At 47.9% G+C, this 25000-nt stretch overlaps 1 protein-coding gene across 16 annotated transcripts in view; it reads left to right on the top strand.

Moving 5' to 3' along the window:
* Window positions 1–25000, top strand: part of celf2 (cugbp, Elav-like family member 2) — a 219653-nt gene that overhangs the window by 30135 nt on the left and 164518 nt on the right. For all 16 annotated transcript variants that reach the window (XM_031798194.1, XM_031798219.1, XM_031798214.1 and 13 more), the window contains exon 2: window positions 23104–23139. In XM_031798194.1, the coding sequence (XP_031654054.1) occupies window positions 23104–23139 (36 nt within the window). The remainder of the gene's footprint in view (window positions 1–23103; window positions 23140–25000) is intronic.

The following is a 25000-nucleotide window of genomic DNA, read 5'->3' as shown; positions in this document are numbered from 1 at the left end:
TTAGTGTAGTTAGTGTAGTTAGAGCAGTTAGAGTAGTTAGAGAAGTTAGAGCAGTTAGAGCAGTTAGAGCAGTTAGAGCAGTTAGTGTAGTTAGAGCAGTTAGTGTAGTTAGAGCAGTTAGTGTAGTTAGAGCAGTTAGTGTAGTTAGAGCAGTTAGTGTAGTTAGTGTTGTTAGAGCAGTTAGTGTAGTTAGTGTTGTTAGAGCAGTTAGTGTAGTTAGAGCAGTTAGAGGAGCCAGTGTAGTTAGAGCAGTTAGTGTAGTTAGAGCAGTTAGTGTAGTTAGAGCAGTTAGTGTAGTTAGTGTTGTTAGAGCAGTTAGTGTAGTTAGTGTTGTTAGAGCAGTTAGTGTAGTTAGAGCAGTTAGAGGAGCCAGTGTAGTTAGAGCAGTTAGTGTAGTTAGAGCAGTTAGTGTAGTTAGAGCAGTCAGTGTAGTTAGAGAAGTTAGTGTAGTTAGAGCAGTTAGCCAGCAGCTGGTGAAATAGGAGCCTCTCCCAGAGTATCACCCACTCTAGAGAGGGGAAACACAGCCAAACACACAACAGACCTCTGCCAAACCATCCTCTCCCTCTATCCCATTCTCTTCTCCTCTCATCCCCCCGTTTCGTTCCCCAAGCATGAGCAATTCACAGTTAAACTAATTCAATTTTCCTCCCGGCCAGGCCCACATGGGACAGCATTGGAATTCTGGTTTGTCATGATAAAATGATTACACGGCATTGTGTTTCTGCCGGGGCATCTCCTGACGCATTTATTACAATCTGTCAGGACCCATGTAGATCGTCCGGCTCTCTCTCCTTTGCCGCCACTCGCCCCGCTGCCACCACACACACACACCCTCCCTCCCTCCTCGGCCGAATAGGATATTCCTTATGAGATACGTCGCTCCTGGCAGACGCATAATCTGATTACATCCTCTAGATTAAAATATATTGAATTTTATCTTCCTTCGTTCCTCTCCTCACACTCTTTCACTATCCTATCTCTCTTTTTTCTCTCCATCTCCCTCGTCCTCTCTCCCATTCTCTCCCTACTCCTGCGATGGAGAGATACTCGTTGAATCTTTCACTCTATCTCTCTCTCTCATTCCCTCTCTCTCTCATTCCCTCTCTCTCTCATTCCCCCTCTCTCAGGTTTATATTACAGCTTCTTATTTTTCAAATTGGTTCTCCCTCCTCCTCCCTCCTCCCTCCTCCCGTCCTGTCAGCTATCTGTCAAGTGTGATTTGGGGCTGCCTGTCAATCAGAGACGGGGGACATGCACGCACGCACGCACATACACACACACACACACACACACGCACACACACACACTGCACTTCAGACATGAGAGAGGGGGGTTATGGGTAATGGGCAATGTCCGTCACTTAGAGCCACTGGGCGGTGTTTGTGTGTAGTGTGTAGAAGTGTGTGTGTCTTGTCTATCCGATCACTCTTTCCATCAGCCAACCAATTCTTGTTGTGATTCCATAGTTGTCGACACCACTGTCCCCTCTTTCCCCGTCCTCTCTTCATCCCCCCATCCCATCCTCTCTTCATCCCCCCATCCCATCCTCTCTTCATCCCCCCATCCCATCCTCTCTTCATCCCCCCATCCCATCCTCTCTTCATCCCCCATCCCATCCTATCTTCATCCCCCCATCCCATCCTCTCTTCATCCCCCCATCCCATCCTCTCTTCATCCCCCCATCCCATCCTCTCTTCATCCCCCCATCCCATCCCATCCTCTCTTCATCCCCCATCCCATCCTCTCTTCATCCCCCCATCCCATCCTCTCTTCATCCCCCATCCCATCCTCTCTTCATCCCCCCATCCTATCCTCTCTTCATCCCCCCATCCCATCCTCTCTTCATCCCATCCTCTCTTTATCCCCCCATCCCATCCTCTCTTTATCCCATCCTCTCTTCATCCCCCATCCCATCCTCTCTTCATCCCATCCTCTCTTTATCCCCCCATCCCATCCTCTCTTCATCCCATCCTCTCTTCATCCCCCCCATCCCATCCTCTCTTTATCCCCCCCATCCCATCCTCTCTTTATCCCCCCATCCCATCCTCTCTTCATCCCCCCCATCCCATCCTCTCTTCATCCCCCCATCCCATCCTCTCTTCATCCCATCCTCTCTTCACCCCCCCATCCCATCCTCTCTTTATCCCCCCATCCCATCCTCTCTTCATCCCCACATCCCATCCTCTCTTCATGCCCCCATCCCATCCTCTCTTCATCCCCCCATCCCATCCCATCCTCTCTTCATCCCCCCATCCCATCCCATCCTCTCTTCATCCCCCCATCCCATCCTCTCTTTATCCCCCATCCCATCCTCTCTTCATCCCCCCATCCCATCCTCTCTTCATCCCCCCATCCCATCCTCTCTTTATCCCCCCATCCCATCCTCTCTTCATCCCCCCATCCCATCCCATCCTCTCTTCATGCCATCCTCTCTTCACCCCCATCCCATCCTCTCTTCATCCCATCCTCTCTTCACCCCCCCATCCCATCCTCTCTTCACCCCCCCATCCGATCCTCTCTTCATCCCCCCCATCCCATCCTCTCTTCATCCCCCCATCCCATCCTCTCTTCATATCCCATCCTCTCTTCATCCCCCCATCCCATCCTCTCTTCATCCCCCCATCCCATCCTCTCTTCATCCCCCCATCCCATCCTCTCTTCATCCCCCCATCCCATCCTCTCTTCATCCCCCAATCCCATCCTCTCTTCATCCCCCCAATCCCATCCTCTCTTCATCCCTCATCCCATCCTCTCTTCATCCCCCATCCCATCCTCTCTTCATCCCCCATCCCATCCTCTGTTCTTCCCTCTCATCTGATAGGAGAGGCAAGGGAGAGTCAAAGCCCAGAGACATGGTCCCAAAGGGAGTCATTAAACCACTGTGGCACACACACACACACACACACACACACACACACACACAGTCCTGTCTCTACCTCTGTACCACCAGAGCCTTCCAGCAAGTCTATGGCCCACTCTGTCACTCCTCTCATCCTGGCCCTGTACTGACCCTCTATCTGTCACTGACAGCTACACAGCTGGTCCTGTACTGACCCTCTATCTGTCACTCCTCTCATCCTGGCCCTGTACTGACCCTCTATCTGTCACTGACAGTTACACAGCTGGCCCTGTACTGATCCTCTATCTGTCACTGACAGCTACACAGCTGGCCCTGTACTGATGCTCTATCTGTCACTGACAGCTACACAGCTGGCCCTGTACTGACCCTCTATCTGTCACTCCTCTCGTCCTGGCCCTGTACTGACCCTATATCTGTCACTGACAGTTACACAGCTGGCCCTGTACTGACCCTCTATCTGTCACTGACAACTACACAGCTGGCACTGTACTGACCCTCTATCTGTCACTGACAGCTACACAGCTGGCCCTGTACTGACCCTCTATCTGTCACTGACAGCTACACAGCTGGCCCTGTACTGACCCTCTATCTGTCACTGACAGCTACACAGCTGGCCCTACATCAATGACATTACAGAATTTAGACCACACTAATAGACATGCAGTGTGAGCTGACACTGTTCTTTAATTCAGAGTGGTCTCTTCTACACTGTATATTTCTATCTAAGCATTATGTCAAGTTGTTCATTGCAACATATAACAATGTTATGTCTGTCAGTCAAGAATCTACCGCAAAACAATGAGTCGATCACATTCACTTATACCCTCTCTATCACTGTTATACATACCAGAGTGTATTGTTTGTTGCTCTCTTTCACCCGTGTGTGTGTGTGTGTGTGTGTGTGTGTGTGTGTGTGTGTGTGTGTGTGTGCGTGCGCAAGATTCTCCTCAGACACCGGCATTAATCAAGAGTATTCATTAGACTCTCTAATTATTTCCTTTCCCTAAGGCCGTACTACATGAGGTTGTCGACCTCCCTGTAACATTCTGCAACTGTTGTGAGACATATAACAACATATTCGTCCCAGGTAGGTGATTGGATCTGTCCTTTCCAGTGGTGGGACGTTCAGCCAGGAAGTTTGGGGGAGGTAGATCGTCTTCCAGCTTGGTAATTCCACTCTTCGATATTGGATGAAGAAACCAGGTATGGTTTTTATCAGGCCCCCGACAGAAATGAGTTGAACAGATGTAAGATATTATTCCTAATATTGAGTTGCAACCCCTTTTGCCCTCAGAACAGCCTCAATTCGTTGGGTCATGGACTCTACAAGGTGTAGAAAGCGTTCCACAGGGATGCTGGCCCATGTTGACTCCAATGCTTCCCACAGTTGTGTCAAGTTGACTGGATGTCCTTTGGGTGGTGGACCATTCTTCATACACAAGGGAATCTGTTGAGGGTGAAAAACCCAGCAGCGTTGCAGTTCTTGACAGACTCAAACCGGTGCACCTGGAACCTACTACCATACCTCGTTCAAAGGCCCTTAAATATTTTGTCTTGCTCATTCACACACACACAATCCATGTCTCAATTGTCTCAAGGCTTAAACATCCTTCTTTAACCTGTCTTCTCCCCTTCATCTACACTGATTGAAGTGGATTCAACAAGTGACATCAATAAGGGATCATAGCTGTCATCTGGATTCACCTGGTCAGTCTGTCAGTGAAGGAGCAGGTGTTCCTAATGTTTTGTTCACTCAGTGTTTATGTTTTATAGAGCAAAGAGTGTATGTTCTGTAGCTGCATCTGAAATGGTACCCTATTCCCTATTTAGTACACTACTTTTGTAGTCCCAGAGCAGTGCACTATATAGGGAATAGGGGGTCATTTCACAGCTTGTGTTATGTGTAGTCCAGATCTGTCAGGGCATGTTTGGAGCCCTCCCCAAAGCCTGACCTTAGTGAGACCATGCACCTCACCGCACATCGCTCACTAAGGTCAGGCTTTGGGGAGGGCTCCAAACATGCCCTGACGGATGGCAGCTCGGCTTATCTCACACATATCCCCACCTGCATTGTGTGTGTGTGTGTGTGTGTGTGTGTGTGTGTATGCATGCCTGCGTGTTGCATATGGATGCTTCAACATATGCCTGAAGGTGTTCAGGGGAACATCAAATCCCACAAACACACACATCTTCACGACATGCCTTCCTACAATGAACATACATATGTACAAACCCACGTCACAAACGAGCAACCTCCATGCAAATGAATTGCCGCGCGTACTCACACAGCGTGCCACATCACAAATAGCAGGATTTAAACATCAACACCATGAAATATTCATGTGCCGGTCGCCCAGGCAGAACTAACACCAAAGGGATTTGTCTTCAGATCTGAAGACGCTACTGTCTCCGTGCCTGTTCCCTGTTCTGTTCTCCTCAAAGCCTCCTCCCGTCAGAACATTCCACTGTCGCAGTGCTGTTATGTTACAGAATTCTATTGTGTTGCTCTGAAAATTCCCATGTTATTGTTCTGGAATTCCACTATATTGCTGTCGCATTTCAGTATAGGCTGTTCCGGTATTCCATGGCCTTGCTAGTCGTTTCAAATCACTTAGTACAAGCTTAGTACACACCACAGGGAGAAAGGCAGGTAGCCTAGTGGTTAGAGCGTTGGACTAGTAACCGAAAGGTTTGCAAGATCGAATCCCCGAGCTGACAAGGTAAAAATCTGTTGTTCTGCTCCTGAAGAAGGCAGTTAACCCACTGTTCCTACCTAGGCCGTCATTGTAATTTGTTCTTAACTGACTTGCCTAGTTAAATTAAAAAGGAGAGATGGAGAGTGGAGTGAGATGGAGGAGAGTGGGTTGAGGAGGGACAGTGAGATGGAGGAGAGTAGATGGAGGAGAGTGGGTTGAGGAGAGAGTGAGGAGAGAGTGAGATGGAGGAGAGTGGGTTAAGGAGAGACAGTGAGATGGTTGAGGAGAGACAGTGAGATGGAGGAGAGTGGGTTGAGGAGAGACAGTGAGATGGAGGAGAGTGGGTTGAGGAGAGGCAGTGAGATGAAGGAGAGTGGGTTGAGGAGAGACAGTGAGATGGAGGAGAGTGGGTTGAGGAGAGAGTGAGATGGAGAAGAGTGGGTTAAGGAGAGACAGTGAGATGGAGGAGAGTGGGTTGAGGAGAGAGTGAGATGGAGGAGAGTGGGTTAAGGAGAGACAGTGAGATGGAGGAGAGTGGGTTGAGGAGAGACAGTGAGATGGAGGAGAGTGGGTTGAGGAGAGGCAGTGAGATGAAGGAGAGTGGGTTGAGGAGAGACAGTGAGATGGAGGAGAGTGGGTTGAGGAGAGAGTGAGATGGAGAAGAGTGGGTTAAGGAGAGACAGTGAGATGGAGGAGAGTGGGTTGAGGAGAGAGTGAGATGGAGGAGAGTGGGTTAAGGAGAGACAGTGAGATGGAGGAGAGTGGGTTGAGGAGAGAGTGAGATGGAGGAGAGTGGGTTAAGGAGAGACGAGTAGATGGAGGAGAGTGGGTTGAGGAGAGACAGTGAGATGGAGGAGAGTGGATTGAGGAGGGACAGTGAGATGGAGGAGAGTGGATTGAGGAGAGACAGTGGGTTGAGGAGAGACAGTGAGATGGAGGAGAGTGGGTTGAGGAGAGACAGTGAGATGGAGGAGAGTGGGTTGAGGAGAGACAGTGAGATGGAGGAGAGTGGGTTGAGGAGAGAGTGAGATGGAGGAGAGTGGGTTAAGGAGAGACAGTGAGATGGAGGAGAGTGCGTTGAGGAGAGAGTGAGATGGAGGAGAGTGGGTTAAGGAGAGACAGTGAGATGGAGGAGAGTAGATGGAGGAGAGTGGGTGGAGGAGAGACAGTGAGATGGAGGAGAGTGGATTGAGGAGGGACAGTGAGATGGAGGAGAGTGGATTGAGGAGAGACAGTGAGATGGAGGAGAGTGGGTTGAGGAGAGACAGTGAGATGGAGGAGAGTGGGTTGAGGAGAGACAGCGAGATGGAGGAGAGTGGGTTGAGGAGAGACAGTGAGATGGAGGAGAGTGAGATGGAGAAGAGACAGTGAGATGGAGGAGAGTGGGTTGAGGAGAGACAGCGAGATTGAGGAGAGACAGTGAGATGGAGGAGAGTGGGTTGAGGAGAGACAGTGAGATGGAGGAGAGTAGATGGAGGAGAGTGGGTTGAGGAGAGACAGTGAGATGGAGGAGAGTGAGATGGAGAAGAGACAGTGAGATGGAGGAGAGTGGATTGAGGAAAAAGGTTGGAGGGGAGGGACAGTGAGATGAAAGAAATACTAGGCATGAAGTGAGAGTGAAAGAATGAATCTGGTGGTGTTGAAGAGAGAAATAGTAAGGGAGAGCCAGAGGAGGGTGGAAAGATGGTTATCAGAATGAAGGAGAGGGAGCACATAAAGCCAGAGAGAGAGGAGCCAGGGGGAGTTTTTAGGGCAGGAGGCCCAGGGGTCTGGATCTCATTTATCCTTCCCTGTGTGTGCTTACATCATGTATGTATATTACTGTGGAAAACATGTTTAACCCTTAACAATGACCTGAGATCCATCCTTAACACCCCCTCGCCTGCCAACTCACAGTAACCTCCCACTATAACACTCCCACCCTACCGCCGCCTGTGGGGCCAACTTTAGAGGGATTTGTGTGGGTTGTGAGGGGGCGTCCATGAACATATGGAGTGGAGGGAGAGAGTAGAGGAGAGTGGGGGAGAGAGAGAGGTTGAAGAGAGAAGAGGTGAAAGTGAGGGTATGATAGGTAGGGCTGGGACGACACCAGTATTGCAATACTCGCTAGTATCGTGGCAAGGAAACAAAACACAAAGCAGACGTAACTTCTTCAGGAGAACTACTCTAATATTAAAAACATCATTATGTTGTCATTCAGAGTCACATGTATTTATTTTCCACTGTTAAACATCCAGCAGGTTTTTAAAGGACCAAAGAGTGGTCCTTTTATTTTTGCTAATATTGCGATACTGGTATCGTTACTGTCCTAATGATGAGGGTGTAAAGTAGAGAGGAAGAGGGATAAAGGAAGTAGAGATATGAGGGGAGAGGAGAGAGGCTAAAGGACAGGAGAGAGGCTTAGGAGGGGGGAGGAGAGAGGATAAAGGACAGGAGAAGAGAGAGGGTTAGGAGAAGAGAGAGGGTTAGGAGAAGAGAGAGGGTTAGGAGGGGAGAGAGGGTTAGAAGGAGAGAGCCTTAGGAGGGGAGAGAGGGTTAGGAGGGAGAGAGGGTTAGGAGGGGAAAGCGTGGGTTAGGAGGGGAGAGCGTGGGTTAGGAGGGGAGAGAGGGTTAGGAGGGGAGAGAGGGTTAGGAGGGGAGAGAGGGTTAGGAGGGGAAAGCGTGGGTTAGGAGGGGAGAGCGTGGGTTAGGAGGGGAGAGCGTGGGTTAGGAGGGGAGAGCGTGGGTTAGGAGGGGAGAGCGTGGGTTAGGAGGGGAGAGAGGGTTAGGAGGAGAGATAGGGTTAGGAGGGGAGAGCGTGGGTTAGGAGGGGAGAGAGGGTTAGGAGGGGAGAGAGGGTTAGGAGGGGAGAGCGTGGGTTAGGAGGGGAGAGCGGGTTAGGAGGAGAGAGAGGGTTAGGAGGAGAGAGAGGGTTAGGAGGGGAGAGAGGGTTAGGAGGGTTAGGAGGGTTAGGAGGGGAGAGAGGGGGAGGGAGGGTTAGGAGGAGAGAGAGGGTTAGGAGGAGAGAGCGTGGGTTAGGAGGGGAGAGCGTGGGTTAGGAGGGGAGAGCGTGGGTTAGGAGGGGAGAGCGGGTTAGGAGGAGAGAGAGGGTTAGGAGGAGAGAGAGGGTTAGGGGAGAGAGGGTTAGGAGAAGAGAGAGGGTTAGGAGAAGAGAGAGGGTTAGGAGGGGAGAGCGTGGGTTAGGAGGGGAGAGCGTGGGTTAGGAGGGGAGAGCGTGGGTTAGGAGGGGAGAGCGTGGGTTAGGAGGGGAGAGCGTGGGTTAGGAGGGGAGAGCGGGTTAGGAGGAGAGAGAGGGTTAGGAGGGGAGAGCGTGGGTTAGAAGGGGAGAGAGGGTTAGGAGGAGAGAGAGGCTTAGCAGGAGAGAGAGGGTTAGGAGGAGAGAGAGGGTTAGGAGGGGAGAGCGTGGGTTAGAAGGGGAGAGAGGGTTAGGAGGGGAGAGGTGCAGTAAGGGCAGTAATGTGATTCTCTCTTTCCTCTGTCTGTCGTTTGTCATTCTGACGGCGCGTTATGCAGATGAGGAGATGCTGAGCTGATGGATGTTTCAAATGATATAACGGCTCTGAAAAGCATTGCACAGGCTGCTGGCATACGTGTGTGTGTGTGTAGTACTATATTACTATGTTGTTTCCTCCATGCTGACATGTTTTTTTTCTCATATAAACAACATATCACTGTAATATTTTCTATCTTTGAGTAACACGGATCTGTTGATTGATGATGCAAAAAAACGAAATATTTTTCTACGTGTGTGTGAGTGTGTGTGCGTGCCCCTCCCAGTTGTTGTGCTTGTAGCCATAATAACAACGTGGGGAGGGGAAATCAGAACGGATGGATTCTCTGCAGACTTCATTCGTTAAGACAAAGCCAGTTGTCCTTTTGGGCTCGTCTGCAGACTAATTGATATTGATTTGGTGATTTGCTCAGGGGTGGCTAAAAGCATGTTGGGTGTCATTGTCAATGTAGCTTTTTCTCTGTGGAGCTCGCTCAATAGCGCTCTCTCTTTTTCTCTCTAAAGCATTAACAAAAATCTCCTTGATTTAAAAGCAATAGAAGCAGCAGTTTTTTTTTCTCTCGCTAATTGTTACCAGAAAGTGGAGTTACCTTTCACAGGCACTAATGGCTAATGGCAGTGGCTAATGGCAGTGGCTAACAGACAACATTTTCCTCTTCTAGTCACTCAAATGTGTCTCTACAACACACAAGACAAGGTATATTCTAACAGTAAAGTTAGCATTAGCCCACACCTTTAGTCTTCTGAATGGTATTCTAACAGTAAAGTTAGCATTGGCCCATGCCAAGAATTTCTTATGGTAGAGTTAGCCTAGCCCACACCTTTAGCCTTCTGATGGTATTCTAACAGTAAAGTTAGCATTAGCCTAGCTAAGCCTTTTATCAGGTTGATTGATGACAGTCCTCTCTTTAATGTGACACATTATGATCATATCAATTTGTACTCTGTTCTCATCGACATCACTTTATAGCTCCTCCATCTCACACAGTCCATCGAGCCAGACAGTAAATCCTGCCACTAAATGATGCCACAGCACTACGCTTCATAAACCAACCATCTCTCTCCTTCTCTCTCTCTCTCTCTCTCTCTCTCTCGCTCTCGCTCTCTCTTTCTCGCTCTCTCTCTCGCTCTCTCTTTCTCTCTCACTCCCTCTCTCTCACTTGCTCTCTCACTGACTGTATCTCCCTCTCTCTGTCTGTCTCTCATTCTCTCTCTTTGTCTGTCTGTCTGTCTGTCTGTCTGTCTGTCTGTCTGTCTGTCTGTCTGTCTGTCTGTCTGTCTGTCTGTCTGTCTGTCTGTCTGTCTGTCTCACTCTCTCTGTCTGTCTGTCTCTCAAACACTTTCTTTCTCTCTCTCTCTCTCTCTCTCTCTCTCTCTCTCTCTCTCTCTCTCTCTCTCTCTCTCTCTCTCTCTCTCTCTCTCTATTTTCTTCTCTCTATCCCTTGTTCTCTATCCCTCTCCCTCCCAGTAGACAGTGTTGGATGTGAGTGACTGAATCAGGGTGGGATTAAAATGTAATATCAGACTATTTAAGAGATTAGCGGTTGACATTTCACCGGCTGAGTCTCTGCAATCTGATGAACTGGCATTCATATATTGATTTATTTTCAGCTTGTTTCTTCCCCCGGCTTTATTCATATGGGAAAAAATAGATGTTATATTGAGGTCCCTTTATGAGCTGTCTTGTCATGGGCTTTGGAGCTAAGTCACTCTGAATTGGTTGTCAGGGATATTTGTTGAGGGGTGAAGTATAGCCTTCAACAATCAAGACTCAATAAGGTGGTGAAGACGAGACCAATAGACAAGGAAATGAATGACTTTGTCACCTTGGCTTTAACAGACTAAAAGCAAGCTCTGCATGGTTGGCATTGACCCTGCTGATAAAAGCTTCTGATGGAATGTGGTAGTTAGAAAAGAGCGCTAATTGTTTCTAATTATAACAAACGTTAATTCTGCTCAATTATGTGGCGCATCAGTCTGGGTTAACAAGGTAGTGGAACGTGACTAAAGTTTAATATGAGTCGTTCTCTAGTTTGTCAAGTATGTTTGATCTATGAAACAGAGTCTGCATAACAATGGTTGAAAATGCATGTATGAAATAACAGTAACAATAACAATTCATTTCACTGCTATGTGTAGAACAGCGTACAGTCGGGGCCAAAAGTTTTGAGAATGACACAAATATTAATTTCCACAAAGTTTGCTGTCTCAGTGTCTTCAGATATATTTGTCAGATGTTACTATGGAATACTGAAGTATAATTACAAGAATTGCACAAGTGTCAAAGGCTTTTATTGACAATTACATGAAGTTGCAGAGAGTCAATATTTGCAGTGTTGATCCTTCTTCTTCAAGACCTCTGCAAACTGCCCTGGCATACTGTCAATTAACTTTTGGGCCACATTCTTGCATAATCAATGCTTGGAGTTTGCCAGAATTTTTGTTTGTACACCTGCCTCTTGAGGATTGATCACAAGTTCTCAATGGGATTAAGGTCTGGGGAGTTTCCTGGCCATGGACCCAAAATATCGATGTTTTGTTACCCGAGCCATTTAGTTAGCACTTTTGCCTTATGACAAGGTGCGCCATCATGCTGGAAAAGGCATTGTTCGTCATCAAATTGTTCCTGGATGGTTGGGAGAAGTTGCTCTCGGAGGATGTGTTGGTACCATTCTTTATTCATGGCTATGTTCTTAGGCAACATTGTGAGTGAGCCCACTCCCTTGGCTGAGAAGCAACCCCACACATGAATGGTCTGATGGTAGCTCTCACCTTGTCTTCTCCGGACAAGCTTTTTTTTCCGGATGCCCCAACAATCGGAAAGGGGATTCATCAGAGAAAATGACTTTACCCCAGTCCTCAGCAGTCCCTGTACCTTTTGCAGAATATCAGTCTGTCCCTGATGTTTTTCCTGGAGAGAATTGACTTCTTTGCTGCCCTTCTTGACACCAGGCCATCCTCCAAAAGTCTTTGCCTCACTGTGCGTGCAGATGCACTCACACCTGCCTGCTGCCATTCCTGACCAAGCTCTGTACTGGTGGTGCCCCGATCCCGCAGCTGAATCAACTTTAGGAGACGGTCCAGGCGCTTGCTGGACTTTCTTGGGCGCCCTGAAAGCCTTCTTCACAACAATTGAACCGCTCTACTTGAAGTTCTTGATGATCCAATAAATGTTTGATTTATTGGCAGTGAACAATGATTCCAAGCACCACCCTCCTTTTGAAGCTGCCAGGCTGTTATTCGAACTCAAGCAGCATGACAGAGTGATCTCCAGCCTTGTCCTCGTCAACACTCACACCTGTGTTACGGAGAGAATCACTGACATGATGTCAGCAGGTCCTTTTGTGGCAGGGCTGAAATACAAACTGAGGCAGCAGACTTTGTGAAAATGAATATTTGTGCCATTCTCAAAACATTTGGCCCTGACTGTACTATGTAGACTCTCTCTCTCTCTCTCTCTGGCCTATACCTTTTTTCATCCCTCTATTCCTCACGTTCTTTCTCCATCTACCCTTCTCTTCTCCCGTTTACTATTTTCCTCTTCTCAACATATTACACAATATGGTGCTGGGAGCTGGTGCCTAGCTGGAGGGAGGCTTGAGGGGGAACGGGAGAGAGCGAGATGGAGGGGAAGAGGGGAGAGAGAGGAGGAGGAAAGGGGAGACTGGAGAGTTTCAGGCCTCTTTCACCCTTCTCTCCATCCCTCCTCCCTCCCCTGGGTGGGGAACTTATACAACATCCATTACTCTCTCCTCCTCTCTCTTAGTATCTGTGTTTTGATGATGTCACATGTCACATGATGACAGCATAGTATAATGACATCCCCTCTCACGTCATAATAGCCTTCACCCAATCGCCTTCACCTAATGCATCTCAATTGAGATCACTGTTCCCCTCGGCCATGATGCACCCACACACACACACATACCACAGTATTTATCGGGTAGCACGGTGGCCCTCGTAGTGTGTAATGCATGCCTTCATAAAGGCTCATTCGGCATCTGTGAGGGGTCTGGCCTAATGGAGTTGATCTGTGGTGCGGGAGAGGGGGATAGCAGAGTAGAGGATGGGGGATAGCAGAGGAGAGGATGGGGGATAGCAGAGGAGAGGATGGGGGATAGCAGAGGAGAGGATGGGGGATAGCGGAGGAGAGGATGGGGGATAGCAGAGGAGAGGATGGGGGACAGCAGAGGAGAGGATGGGGGATAGCAGAGGAGAGGATGGGGGATAGCAGAGGAGAGGATGGGGGATAGCAGATGAGAGGATGGGGGATAGCAGAGGAGAGGATGGGGGATAGCAGAGGAGAGGATGGGGGATAGCAGAGGAGAGGATGGGGGATAGCAGAGGAGAGGATGGGGGATAGCAGAGGAGAGGATGGGGGATAGAGGAGGAGAGGATGGGGGATAGAGGAGGGAGGGAGGGAGTGTCTTTACCCCCAGGCATGATGGGGGGGGGGGCTAAGGTGTGGAGGACGGAGAGAGCGATGTAGGAGGGTTTTTACTCTGGATGAGTGCGCTCACCCTTTGAATATCTCAGGGTAAATGAGGCCCAGCGACACTATCTCCCCAATAGTCTAGTCTGTGCTGTTCACTCTCACTCTCATTCTCCCTCTTTTCATCCCTCCATCCCTCTCTCCAGCCAATTGGCAAACATGTTCAAATCTGCATAAATAAAGATCTGCATTTTCCTACCAGAGATGTGTTTCCATCAAATTGACGTAGTGGACATAAAACTAACTTGTGCAGTTCAATTCCCAGATACCGAATAATGTTTTTTTATTTTTATGGGTTTCCGTCGCATTTTCAACTCTACTGATGGTTTTACGTTATATTACATGTGCCCACTCTGGTATTGGTATTGGCTCTCTAGCCAACAGCTCACAGATACAGTGTAGGAAGGCCTAAAGCGGAACAAAGAGCAAAATCATTTTATTTATCATGTCACCAGAATAAGACCCTTGATATTTATTGTCAAGGAGCATTGAGTTCATCACCCTGCACTTTCACCACCCTGGGAAGTTTATCAATACTTATTTCATCTGTAGCCTAATAAACTGCAGGCTTTCCTGAATGAGTTGCAATGGGAGGACCACAGAACATATCATCACGTGACTCCAAGTTTACGTCAAAATGATGGTCATTATATCAATATTTGCGCATAAAAGCATTTCCGTCATTTCTCGCATAATTAATTTTACAGCCTCAAAAAGATCCCACCTTGTGTAACGTATTTTTGTTTTGTCGACATTTGGAAAGTTTACCGATTTTAATGTCCTGTTTCCATCAGGCCTGACATTTGATTTAATCCTACGTACTTTTACTCGCATGAAAAGGTTGGTTGAAAACCTGGTGAGTGAGACTCTTTCTCCTTCACCTACTTTCTGTCTCCAGCTCATTGCTCAGTCAGCCTATGTCCTTCTCTCTCTCTGTCACATACACTCTTCCCTCTCTTCTCTCATTCTCTCTCTCTCTCTCTTCCTCACATCCCTCATCTAACTATTCACATGCTAATATAATTTTGATTTGTACAGAATGGATTATAAATTACATTTAAATGATCCAACCTTTATCATTTAAATGTACCATTGTATGTTCACCGTCATTACATCTGGTATTAGTGTAGAAAGTGATATGAAAGGGTTAACAGTGCCCCTTTAAGATGTGAAGACCATGATGTCACTCAGCACCAGGACTCGCCCAATCCCCTGTTGTGCAAGGTATGGTGTCATAGAGAACAATCATCCAGTCGGAGTATGGTATGAATGTTGGGGGGGCGGGCCCCATCTTACATCATACCTTCAACACGGCTGGCCGGACTTAAGACCTGGCACAGTCTCTGAGTTTGTCAGCCACACACACACACACACACACACACACGTGTTGAAGTGATCATGAGACATTTAGGAGTTTTAGGTTGGGTGTGAAAAAAGAGAGAGCTGCGAATGGTGTGTGTGTGAGTGTTTGTGTGTGAGTGAGCGCATGAAGACGTGTGTGCGTACATGCATGGGTATGTGTGTGTGTGTGTGTGTTATGTGTGCACGTGCATACCCACGTGTGTGAGAACATGGCAGGTGTGGAAGCGAGTGTTACAAGAAGTGTGAAAGACAGATGGGCTGTTAGAAGGAGAGGAAGAGGGCCTGTGAAACGAGGGAACGACAACTAGAAAAATAGGGAGGAGATAAAGATGAGGAAGTCCGTGGGGATGGAGAGATGGGGAGGAGAGAGTTGGAGAGAGAGAGAGAGATGGGGAGGAGAGAGTTGGAGAGAGAGAGATGGGGAGGAGAGAGTTGGAGAGAGTGAGATGGGGAGGAGAGAGTTGGAGAGAGAGAGATGGGGAGGAGAGAGTTGGAGAGAGAGAGTTGGAGAGAGAGAGTTGGAGAGAGAGAGATGGGGAGGAGAGAGTTGGAGAGAGACAGATGGGGAGGAGAGAGTTGGAGAGAGAGAGATGGAGAGGAGAGAGTTGGAGAGAGAGAGAGAGATGGGGAGGAGAGAGAGAGAGATGGGGAGGAGAGAGTTGGAGAGAGAGAGATGGGGAGGAGAGAGTTGGGGAGAGAGAGAGAGAGAGATGGGGAGGAGAGAGTTGGAGAGAGAGAGATGGAGAGGAGAGAGTTGGAGAGAGAGAGAGAGATGGGGAGGAGAGAGAGAGAGATGGGGAGGAGAGAGTTGGAGAGAGAGAGATGGGGAGGAGAGAGTTGGGGAGAGAGAGAGAGAGAGATTGGGAGGAGAGAGTTGGAGAGAGAGATATGGGGAGGAGAGAGTTGGGGAGAGAGAGATGGGGAGGAGAGAAATTTAGAATTCCTCACAATCAAATGTAGACCGCATTATCTACCAAGGGAATTCTCTTCGATTATAATCACAGCCGTATATATTCCCCCCCAAGCAGACACATCGATGGCTCTGAAAGAACTTTATTTGACTCTTTGCAAACTGGAATCCATATATCCGGAGGCTGCATTCATTGTAGCTGGGGATTTTAACAAGGCTAATCTGAAAACAAGACTCCCTACATTTTATCAGCATATCGATTGTGCAACCAGGGCTGGAAAAACCTTAGATCATTGCTATTCCAATTTCCGCGACGCATATAAGGCCCTGCCCCGCCCTCCTTTCGGAAAAGCAGACCATGACTCCATTTTGTTGATCCCTGCCTACAGACAGAAACTAAAACAAGAAGCTCCCGCGCTGAGGTCTGTTCAACGCTGGTCCGACCAATCTGATTCCACACTCCAAGACTGCTTCCATCACGTGGACTGGGATATGTTCCTTATTGCGTCAGACGACAACATTGACGAATACGCTGATTCGGTGTGCGAGTTCATTAGAACGTGCGTTGAAGATGTCGTTCCCATAGCAACGATTAAAACATTCCCAAACCAGAAACCGTGGATTGATGGCAGCATTCGCGTGAAACTGAAAGCGCGAACCACTGCTTTTAATCAGGGCAAGGTGACTGGAAACATGACCGAATACAAACAGTGTAACTATTCCCTCCGCAAGGCAATCAAACAAGCTAAGCGTCAGTATAGAGACAAAGTAGAATCTCAATTCAACGGCTCTGACACAAGAGGTATGTGGCAGGGTCTACAGTCAATCACGGACTACAAAAAGAAAACCAGCACCGTCACGGACCAGGATGTCTTGCTCCCAGGCAGACTAAATAACTTTTTGGCCCGCTTTGAGGACAATACAGTGCCACTGACACTGCCCGCAACTAAAACATGCGTACTCTCCTTCACTGCAGCCGACGTGAGGAAAACATTTAAACGTGTCAACCCTCGCAAGGCTGCAGGCCCAGACGGCGTCCCCAGCCGCGCCCTCAGAGCATGCGCAGACCAGCTGGCTGGTGTGTTTACGGACATATTCAATCAATCCCTATCCCAGTCTGTTGTTCCCACATGCTTCAAGAGGGCCACCATTGTTCCTGTTCCCAAGAAAGCTAAACGACTACCGCCCCGTAGCACTCACTTCTGTCATCATGAAGTGCTTTGAGAGACTAGTCAAGGACCATATCACCTCCACCCTACCTGGCACCCTAGACCCACTCCAATTTGCTTACCGCCCAAATAGGTCCACAGACGATGCAATCTCAACCACACTGCACACTGCCCTAAACCATCTGGACAAGAGGAATACCTATGTGAGAATGCTGCTCGGCATTTAACACCATAGTGCCCTCCAAGCTCGTCATCAAGCTCGAGACCCTGGGTCTCGACCCCGCCCTGTGCAACTGGGTACTGGACTTCCTGACGGGCCGCCCCCAGGTGGTGAGGGTTGGCAACAACATCTCCACCCCGCTGATCCTCAACACTGGGGCCCCACAAGGGTGCGTTCTGAGCCCTCTCCTGTACTCCCTGTTCTCCCACGACTGCATGGCCACGCACGCCTCCAACTCAATCATCAAGTTTGCGGACGACACAATATCCTACAGGGAGGAGGTGAGGGCCCTCGGAGTGTGGAGTTAGGAAAATAACCTCACACTCAATGTCCAAAAAACTAAGGAGATGATTGTGGACTTCAGGAAACAGCAGAGGGAACACCCCCCTATCCACATCGATGGAACAGTAGCGGAGAGGGTAGTAAGTTTTAAGTTCCTCGGCGTACACATCACAGACAAACTGAATTGGTCCACCCACACAGACAGCATCGTGAAGAAGGCGCAGCAGCGCCTCTTCAACCTCAGGAGGCTGAAGAAATTTGGCTTGTCACCAAAAGCACTCACAAACTTCTACAGATGCACAATCGAGAGCATCCTGTCGGGCTGTATCACCGCCTGGTACGGCAACTGCTCCGCCCACAACCGTAAGGCTCTCCAGAGGGTAGTGAGGTCTGCACAACGCATCACCGGGGGCAAACTACCTGCCCTCCAGGACACCTACACCACCCGATGTCACAGGAAGGCCATAAAGATCATCAAGGACAACAACCACCCGAGCCACTGCCTGTTCACCCCGCTATCATCCAGAAGGCAAGGTCAGTACAGGTGCATCAAAGCTGGGACCGAGAGACTGAAAAACAGCTTCTATCTCAAGGCCATCAGACTGTTAAACAGCCACCACTAACATTGAGTGGCTGCTGCCAACACACTGACTCAACTCCAGCCACTTTAATAATGGGAATTGATGGGAAATGATGTAAAATATATCACTAGCCACTTTAAACAATGCTACCTAATATAATGTTTACATACCCTACATTATTCATCTCATATGTATACGTATATACTGTACTCTATATCATCTACTGCATCCTTATGTAATACATGTATCACTAGCGTCTTTAACTATGCCACTTTGTTTACATACTCATCTCATATGTATATACTGCACTCAATACCATCTACTGTATCTTGCCTATGCCGCTCTGTACCATCACTCATTCATATATCTTATGTACATATTCTTTATCCCCTTACACTTGTGTCTATAAGGTAGTAGTTTTGGAATTGTTAGCTAGATTACTTGTTGGTTATTACTGCATTGTCGGAACTAGAAGCACAAGCATTTCGCTACACTCGCACTAACATCAGCTAACCATGTGTATGTGACAAATAAAATTTGATTTGATTTGAGAGAGAGAGTTGGGGAGAGAGAGAGATGGGGAGGAGAGATTTGGGGAGAGAGAGAGATTGGGAGGAGAGAGGATTTACAGGGAGAGAGAGAGGGAGAGATGGGGATGATAGATATGAGAAGGAAGAAGAGAGAGAGAGAGGGAGATATGGGGATGATAGATATCAGATTGGAAGAAGAGAGAGGGAGGGGGAGAGTGTTAGAGATGTGGGGTAAAGTAATGGAGAGACTGGAGAGAGACAGATGGAGGTAGGATTTGAAAGATAGAATCCAAAAACCACATTCCAAGATTCAGGAGATTAAATACACACAGTACCCAGAGTGTCCCCTCCAGGAGTGTTTCTCTGTGAGGACCATGTAACCAGGGTAACCAGGGAGGGATATATCTTAGTGTGTCTCTGTGAGGACCATGTAATCAGGGTAACCAGGGAGGGATATATCTTAGTGTGTCTCTGTGAGGACCATGTAACCAGGGTAACCTGGGAGGGATATATCTTAGTGTGTCTCTGTGAGGACCATGTAATCAGGGTAACCAGGGAGGGATATATCTTAGTGTGTCTCTGTGAGGACCATGTTAACAGGGTAACCTGGGAGGGATATATCTTAGTGTGTCTCTGTGAGGACCATGTTAACAGGGTAACCAGGGAGGGATATATCTTAGTGTGTTGGCAGCTGGCTCCTTGTTTCTCCAGTGATGCAGCTGTAATTTAGCAGCCTCAGTGACTGTGAAATTGCCAAATATGCCTGTCTGAATGCCTGTCAGATCATAGCAGGGTCCTGCCACCTGCAAACACCCACAGCACGACCACAACGCTAAAGTAACGCAAAATAACCATTCAATCTACATTGACTTTGGTCTTTATTTTCTCCACCATGGTAGTGGTGTAATGTCTAGTCTGTTGAGGCTAGTGACTGTGTTATCATAAGTCACAGTTGAAGTCGGAAGTTTACATACACTTAGGTTGGAGTCATTAAAACTTGTTTTTCAACCACTCCACAAATTTCTTTTTAACAAACTATAGTTTTGACAAGTCCGTTAGGACATCTACATTGTGCATGACACAAGTCATTTTTCCAACAATTGTTTACAGATGATTTCACTTATAATTCACCGTATCAAAATTCCAGTGGGTCAGAAGTGTACAAACACTAAGTTGACTGTACCTTTAAACAGCTTGGAAAATTCCAGAAAATTATGTCAAGGCTTTAGAAGTTTCTGATTGACATCATTTGAGTCCATTGGAGGTGTCCCTGTGGATGTATTTCAAGGCCTACCTTCAAACTCAGTGCCTCTTTGCATGACATCATGGGAAAATCAAAAGAAATCAGCCAAGACCTCTACAAGTCTGGTTCATCCTTGGGAGCAATTTCCAAACAAACGGCTGCGTGGTCCCATGGTGTTTATACTTGCATACTATTGTTTGTACAGATGAACGTGGTACCTTCAATTTCCTGAAGGTACCACGTTCATCTGTACAAACAATAGTATGCAAGTATAAACACTGTCTCCTAGAGATGAACATACTTTGGTTCGAAAAGTGCAAATCAATCCCAGAATAACAGAATACAAGGACCTTGTGAAGATGCTGGAGGAAACGGGTACAAAAGTATCTATATCCACAGTGAAACAAGTCCTATATCAACATAACCTGAAAGGCCGCTCAGCAAGGAGAAGCCACTGCTCCAAACCCCCCCCCCCCCCCCCCAAAAAAAAGTGAGACTACGGTTTGTAACTGCACATGGGGACAAAGATCGTACTTTTTTGAGAAATGTCCTCTGGTCTGATGAAACATAAATATAACTGTTTGGCCATAAATACCATCGTTATGTTTGGAGGGAAAAGGGGGAGACTTGCAAGCCGTAGAACACCATCCCAACTGTGAAGCACGGAGGTGGAAGCATCATGTTGTGGAGGTGGCAGCATCATGTTGTGGGGGTGCTTTGCTGCAGGAAGGACTGGTGCACTTCACAAAATAGACGGCATCATGAGGGAGGAAATTTAAGTGGATCTATTGAAGCAACATCTCAAGACATCAGTCACGAAGTTAAAGCTTGGTTGCAAATAGGTCTTCCAAATGGACAATGACCCCAAGCATACTTCCAAAGTTGTGCAAAATGGCTTAAGGAAAACAAAGTCTAGATATTGGAGTGGCCATCACAAAGCCCTGACCTCAATCCTATAGAAAATTTGTGGGCACAACTGAAAAAGCGTGTGCGAGCAAAGAGGCCTACAAACCTGACTCAGTTACACCAGCTCTGTCAGGAGGAATGGGCCAAAATTCACCCAACCTATTGTGGGAAGCTTGTGGAAGGCTACCCAAAACTTTGATCAAAGTTAAACAATTTAAAGGCAATGCTATCAAATACAAATTGAGTGTATGTAAACTTCTGACCCACTGGGAATGTGATGAAAGAAATAAAAGCTGAAATAAATAATTCTCTCTACTATTATTCTGACATTTCACTTAAAATAAAGTGTTGATCCTAAATGACCTAAGACAGGGAGTTTTTACAAGGATTAAATGTCAGGAATTGTGAAAAACTGAGTTGAAATGTATTTGGCTCAGGTGTGTGTAAACTTCCGACTTCAACGGTGAGTTGATGCACAGCAGACTTAAATTATTATGGAGTCCGTATGGGGCGCTGTACTGTACTGTAATGTACAGGACCGTGATCTAACATTGCTGTCAAGCTGTGATATTCCTTCCATGCCAGAGCTGCCACGGTCATTAAGCTGTACAATGGAGCTTTGATATATGTCTTTTGTTCATGCTTTGATACATTGTTGGCAGGATACCAGGGAAAGGGGGATACCTAGTAATTTGTTCAACTGAAATGTGTCTCCCGCATTTAACCCAACCCCTCTGAATCAGAGGGGTGCAGGGGGCTGCCTTAATCAACATTCATATCATCAGCACCCAGGGAACAGTGGTTTAACATGGGGCAGAACGACAGATTTTTACCTTGTCAGCTTGGGGATTCGATCCAGCAACCTTTCGGTTACTGGCCCAACGCTCCTACCAATGGTGGTGTGTGTGTGTGTGTGTGTGTGTGTGTGTGTGTGTGTGTGTGTGTGTGTTGGGAGGAGGAACACGGGGGTGTGAAGATGGTGTGTCAGATGTTGACGGTGTACAGATGGTGTAATGGCCAATAGAATGATATGGGGGTGGCTATACATTTTGGCGTATCTGTGGATGTGGGAGAGTCTTAATTTGCATCTGCTTGCAAGTGTGTATGGTTGAGTGAGTTCTGTACACTGAACAACTTCCTAATGTTCAGTTGCAACCCCCGTACCCTCGGTGGACCATTTGATGCACTCAGGAAACTGTTGGGTGTGAAAAAACCCACAACGTTGCAGTTCTTGACACAAAGCGGTGTGCCTGGCCCCTACTACCATATCCCATTCAAAGGCACTTACATCTTTTGTCTTGCTCATTCACCCTCTGAATGGCACACATACACAATCCTTGTCTCAATTGTCTCAAAGCTTGAAAATCCTTCTTTAAACTGTCTCCTCCCCTTCATCTACACTGATTGAAGTGGATTTAACCAGTGACCTCAATAAGGGATCACAGTTTTCTCCTGGATTCACCTGGTCAGGCTGTCATGGAAAGAGCAGGTGTTCCTAATGTTTTGTACAGTCAGTGTATCAGTTGCATGTCTTTGTATGTGTGTGCGTACATGCCCCTGTGTGTGGGGGGGTAGTTGAATAATGGGTGGGTTAGTTAGCATCATGATCTGAGATGAAACGGACAAAACGTAAGCCTTTGAAATGCAAAATGCAGAAGACTGGCGATTGGCCACTGTGCTGGGGAGCGGATAGCCGTCTTTGTGTTTCCCCCACATTTCATCATAAAACACACACACACACACACACACACACACACACATTATTAATAAGGGAATAGCTAATGCTTTATCTATGAGACACAAAGCACACTAATAGGCTGCAGCTTGCTGCTCTAGAAGAGAGGAAGTGTGACAAGTGTGTATGTGCACAAATTGTGTGGACACACAAACAGGAGAGTTGAGTCTCCACTGGCAGGGCCCAGGGACCAATTTATTTCCACGCAGTAGGAAGAACAGAGGGATAGAGAGGAAGATGAAAAAGAGGGAGAGGATGGAGACCCGGTGGAACAGGAAATGGAGACGGGCCACTCTGTTCACTCAGATTACTTGGGACAGAATGAGACCTATATAGTGTGTGTGTGTGGAGCAGGGAGATGATTGTATGTGTGTGTTATTCCCCTGAGTCAAGGATTACTGAGCTTGGTTTATTTCACGTCTTTTATCTGTGGAGATGTTTAATACCGCAGTGAACTGAAAGCATTTATGGACACACACACCCCTGTACACAAGTAATATACACCTCACACAAAACACACACATGCATTTTATACCGGAGCCTTTTAACTGAACTCATCCCATGTTTCTCTCTCTCTCTCTCTCTCTCTGTCTCCTCTAACAGGCAGGAGGCCAGTGACCTCTCTGGACCCATACAGAGGTAAGGACCCGTTTAAAAATGTTCTCTTTTCATTCTTCTCTTCTCTCCTCTCTTCTCGTCTTTGATCAGCTTTATGTGTGTGATGGGGTAGCATCAGTACTGAACCATCACCACACAGCTCTCATCTCCCAGACCACAAGTACTGGACTAGCTAGTGTGGCCCCAGCAGATTGTTACCATCTCTGAGCTGGTGTCTGTAAGCCTGAGAGAACGGGTGGGGAAGACGGCCAGAAAGATAAGGAAACGAGACACAACAGGAACAGAGGGATAGAGAAAGACTATAGAGATGGAGGGAAGGAGGAGACAGATATAAGGGGACAGAGGGGAAATTGGGGGAGTATAGAGTGAGAGATAACAGAGAGGGGGAGCTAAAAGGAGAGACGCGAGAGAGCAGGTGGGAGATGTGACGAGGCTCAGATCTGTGGCCATGCAGGGTCATTAAAACCAATCCCATGGCGACAGAACGAAACAACCCAAGGAGAGGGAGGAAGAGAGGGGTTTAAATAAAGGGCCCATCTTAAAATAGACACACCTATTCCTCATTTGGGATTGAGTTAGCAGGGAGGATAGGCCCATTCTGCCCTGAAAGCCTCTCCTCTCTGAACACACCAAACAAAAGAAGGATAGAGAGAGAGAGACTGTACCACAGTCTCTCTGACTGATCAGCCGTCTGCCTTTTCAAGGACACTTAGGCCTGCACACACACACACACACCACTAGACCTTGTACGGGGAAAATAAGTAGGTGCACAGAATACATATTACAAAACACACTAATCATTTATTTGTCAAATGCAGTTAAAGGGGGCCTTGGCCATTGTAGGAGATTCTGTGTGCATGTGATACAGAGAGGGTTAATGGGGTTGCATTTACCCAGGGACGAGCAGGGACGAGCAGGGATGAGCAGAGATGAGCAGAGACGAGCAGGGACGAGCAGGGACGAGCAGAGACGAGCAGGGACGAGCAGGGACGAGCAGGGACGAGCAGAGATGAGCAGGGACGAGCAGGGACGAGCAGAGATGAGCAGAGACGAGCAGGGACGATCAGAGATGAGCAGGGACGAGCAGGGACGAGCAGGGATGAGCAGAGATGAGCAGAGACGAGCAGGGACGAGCAGGGACGAGCAGAAATGAGCAGAGATGAGCAGAGACGAGCAGGGATGAGCAGGGACGAGCAGAAATGAGCAGGGACGAGCAGAAATGAGCAGGGATGAGCAGAGATGAGCAGAGACGAGCAGGGACGAGCAGAAATGAGCAGGGACGAGCAGGGATGAGCAGAGATGAGCAGAGACGAGCAGGGATGAGCAGGGACGATCAGAGATGAGCAGGGACGAGCAGGGACAAGCAGGGACCAAGGGACAGCAAACCACATGCATATGCAGATTATCTGCTAACGTAGTAGAGCGAGACTGACTTCAAAAGGCATCCGGCACGAGAGAGAAGCTGAGGGAGAGAGAGAGAAGCTGAGGGAGAGAGAGAGAGACAGAGAGAAGCAGAGGGAGAGAGAGAGAAGCAGAGGGAGAGAGAGAGAGACTGAGAGAGAAGCAGAGGGAGAGAGAGAGAGACTGAGAGAGAAGCAGAGGGAGAGAGAGAAGCAGAGGGAGAGAGAGAGAGACTGAGAGAGAAGCAGAGGGAGAGAGAGAGAGAGACTGAGAGAGAAGCAGAGGGAGAGAGAGAGAGACTGAGAGAGAAGCAGAGGGAGAGAGAGAGAAGCTGAGGGAGAGAGAGAGAGACTGAGAGAGAAGCTGAGGGAGAGAGAGAGAGACAGAGAGAAGCTGAGGGAGAGAGAGAGAAGCTGAGGGAGAGAGAGAGAGACTGAGAGAGAAGCAGAGGGAGAGAGAGAGAAGCTGAGGGAGAGAGAGA

The sequence above is a fragment of the Oncorhynchus kisutch genome, linkage group LG19, assembly GCF_002021735.2.
Source record: "Oncorhynchus kisutch isolate 150728-3 linkage group LG19, Okis_V2, whole genome shotgun sequence".
NCBI lineage: Eukaryota > Metazoa > Chordata > Actinopteri > Salmoniformes > Salmonidae > Oncorhynchus > Oncorhynchus kisutch.
This window is presented reverse-complemented; position numbering and strand designations above follow the sequence as displayed.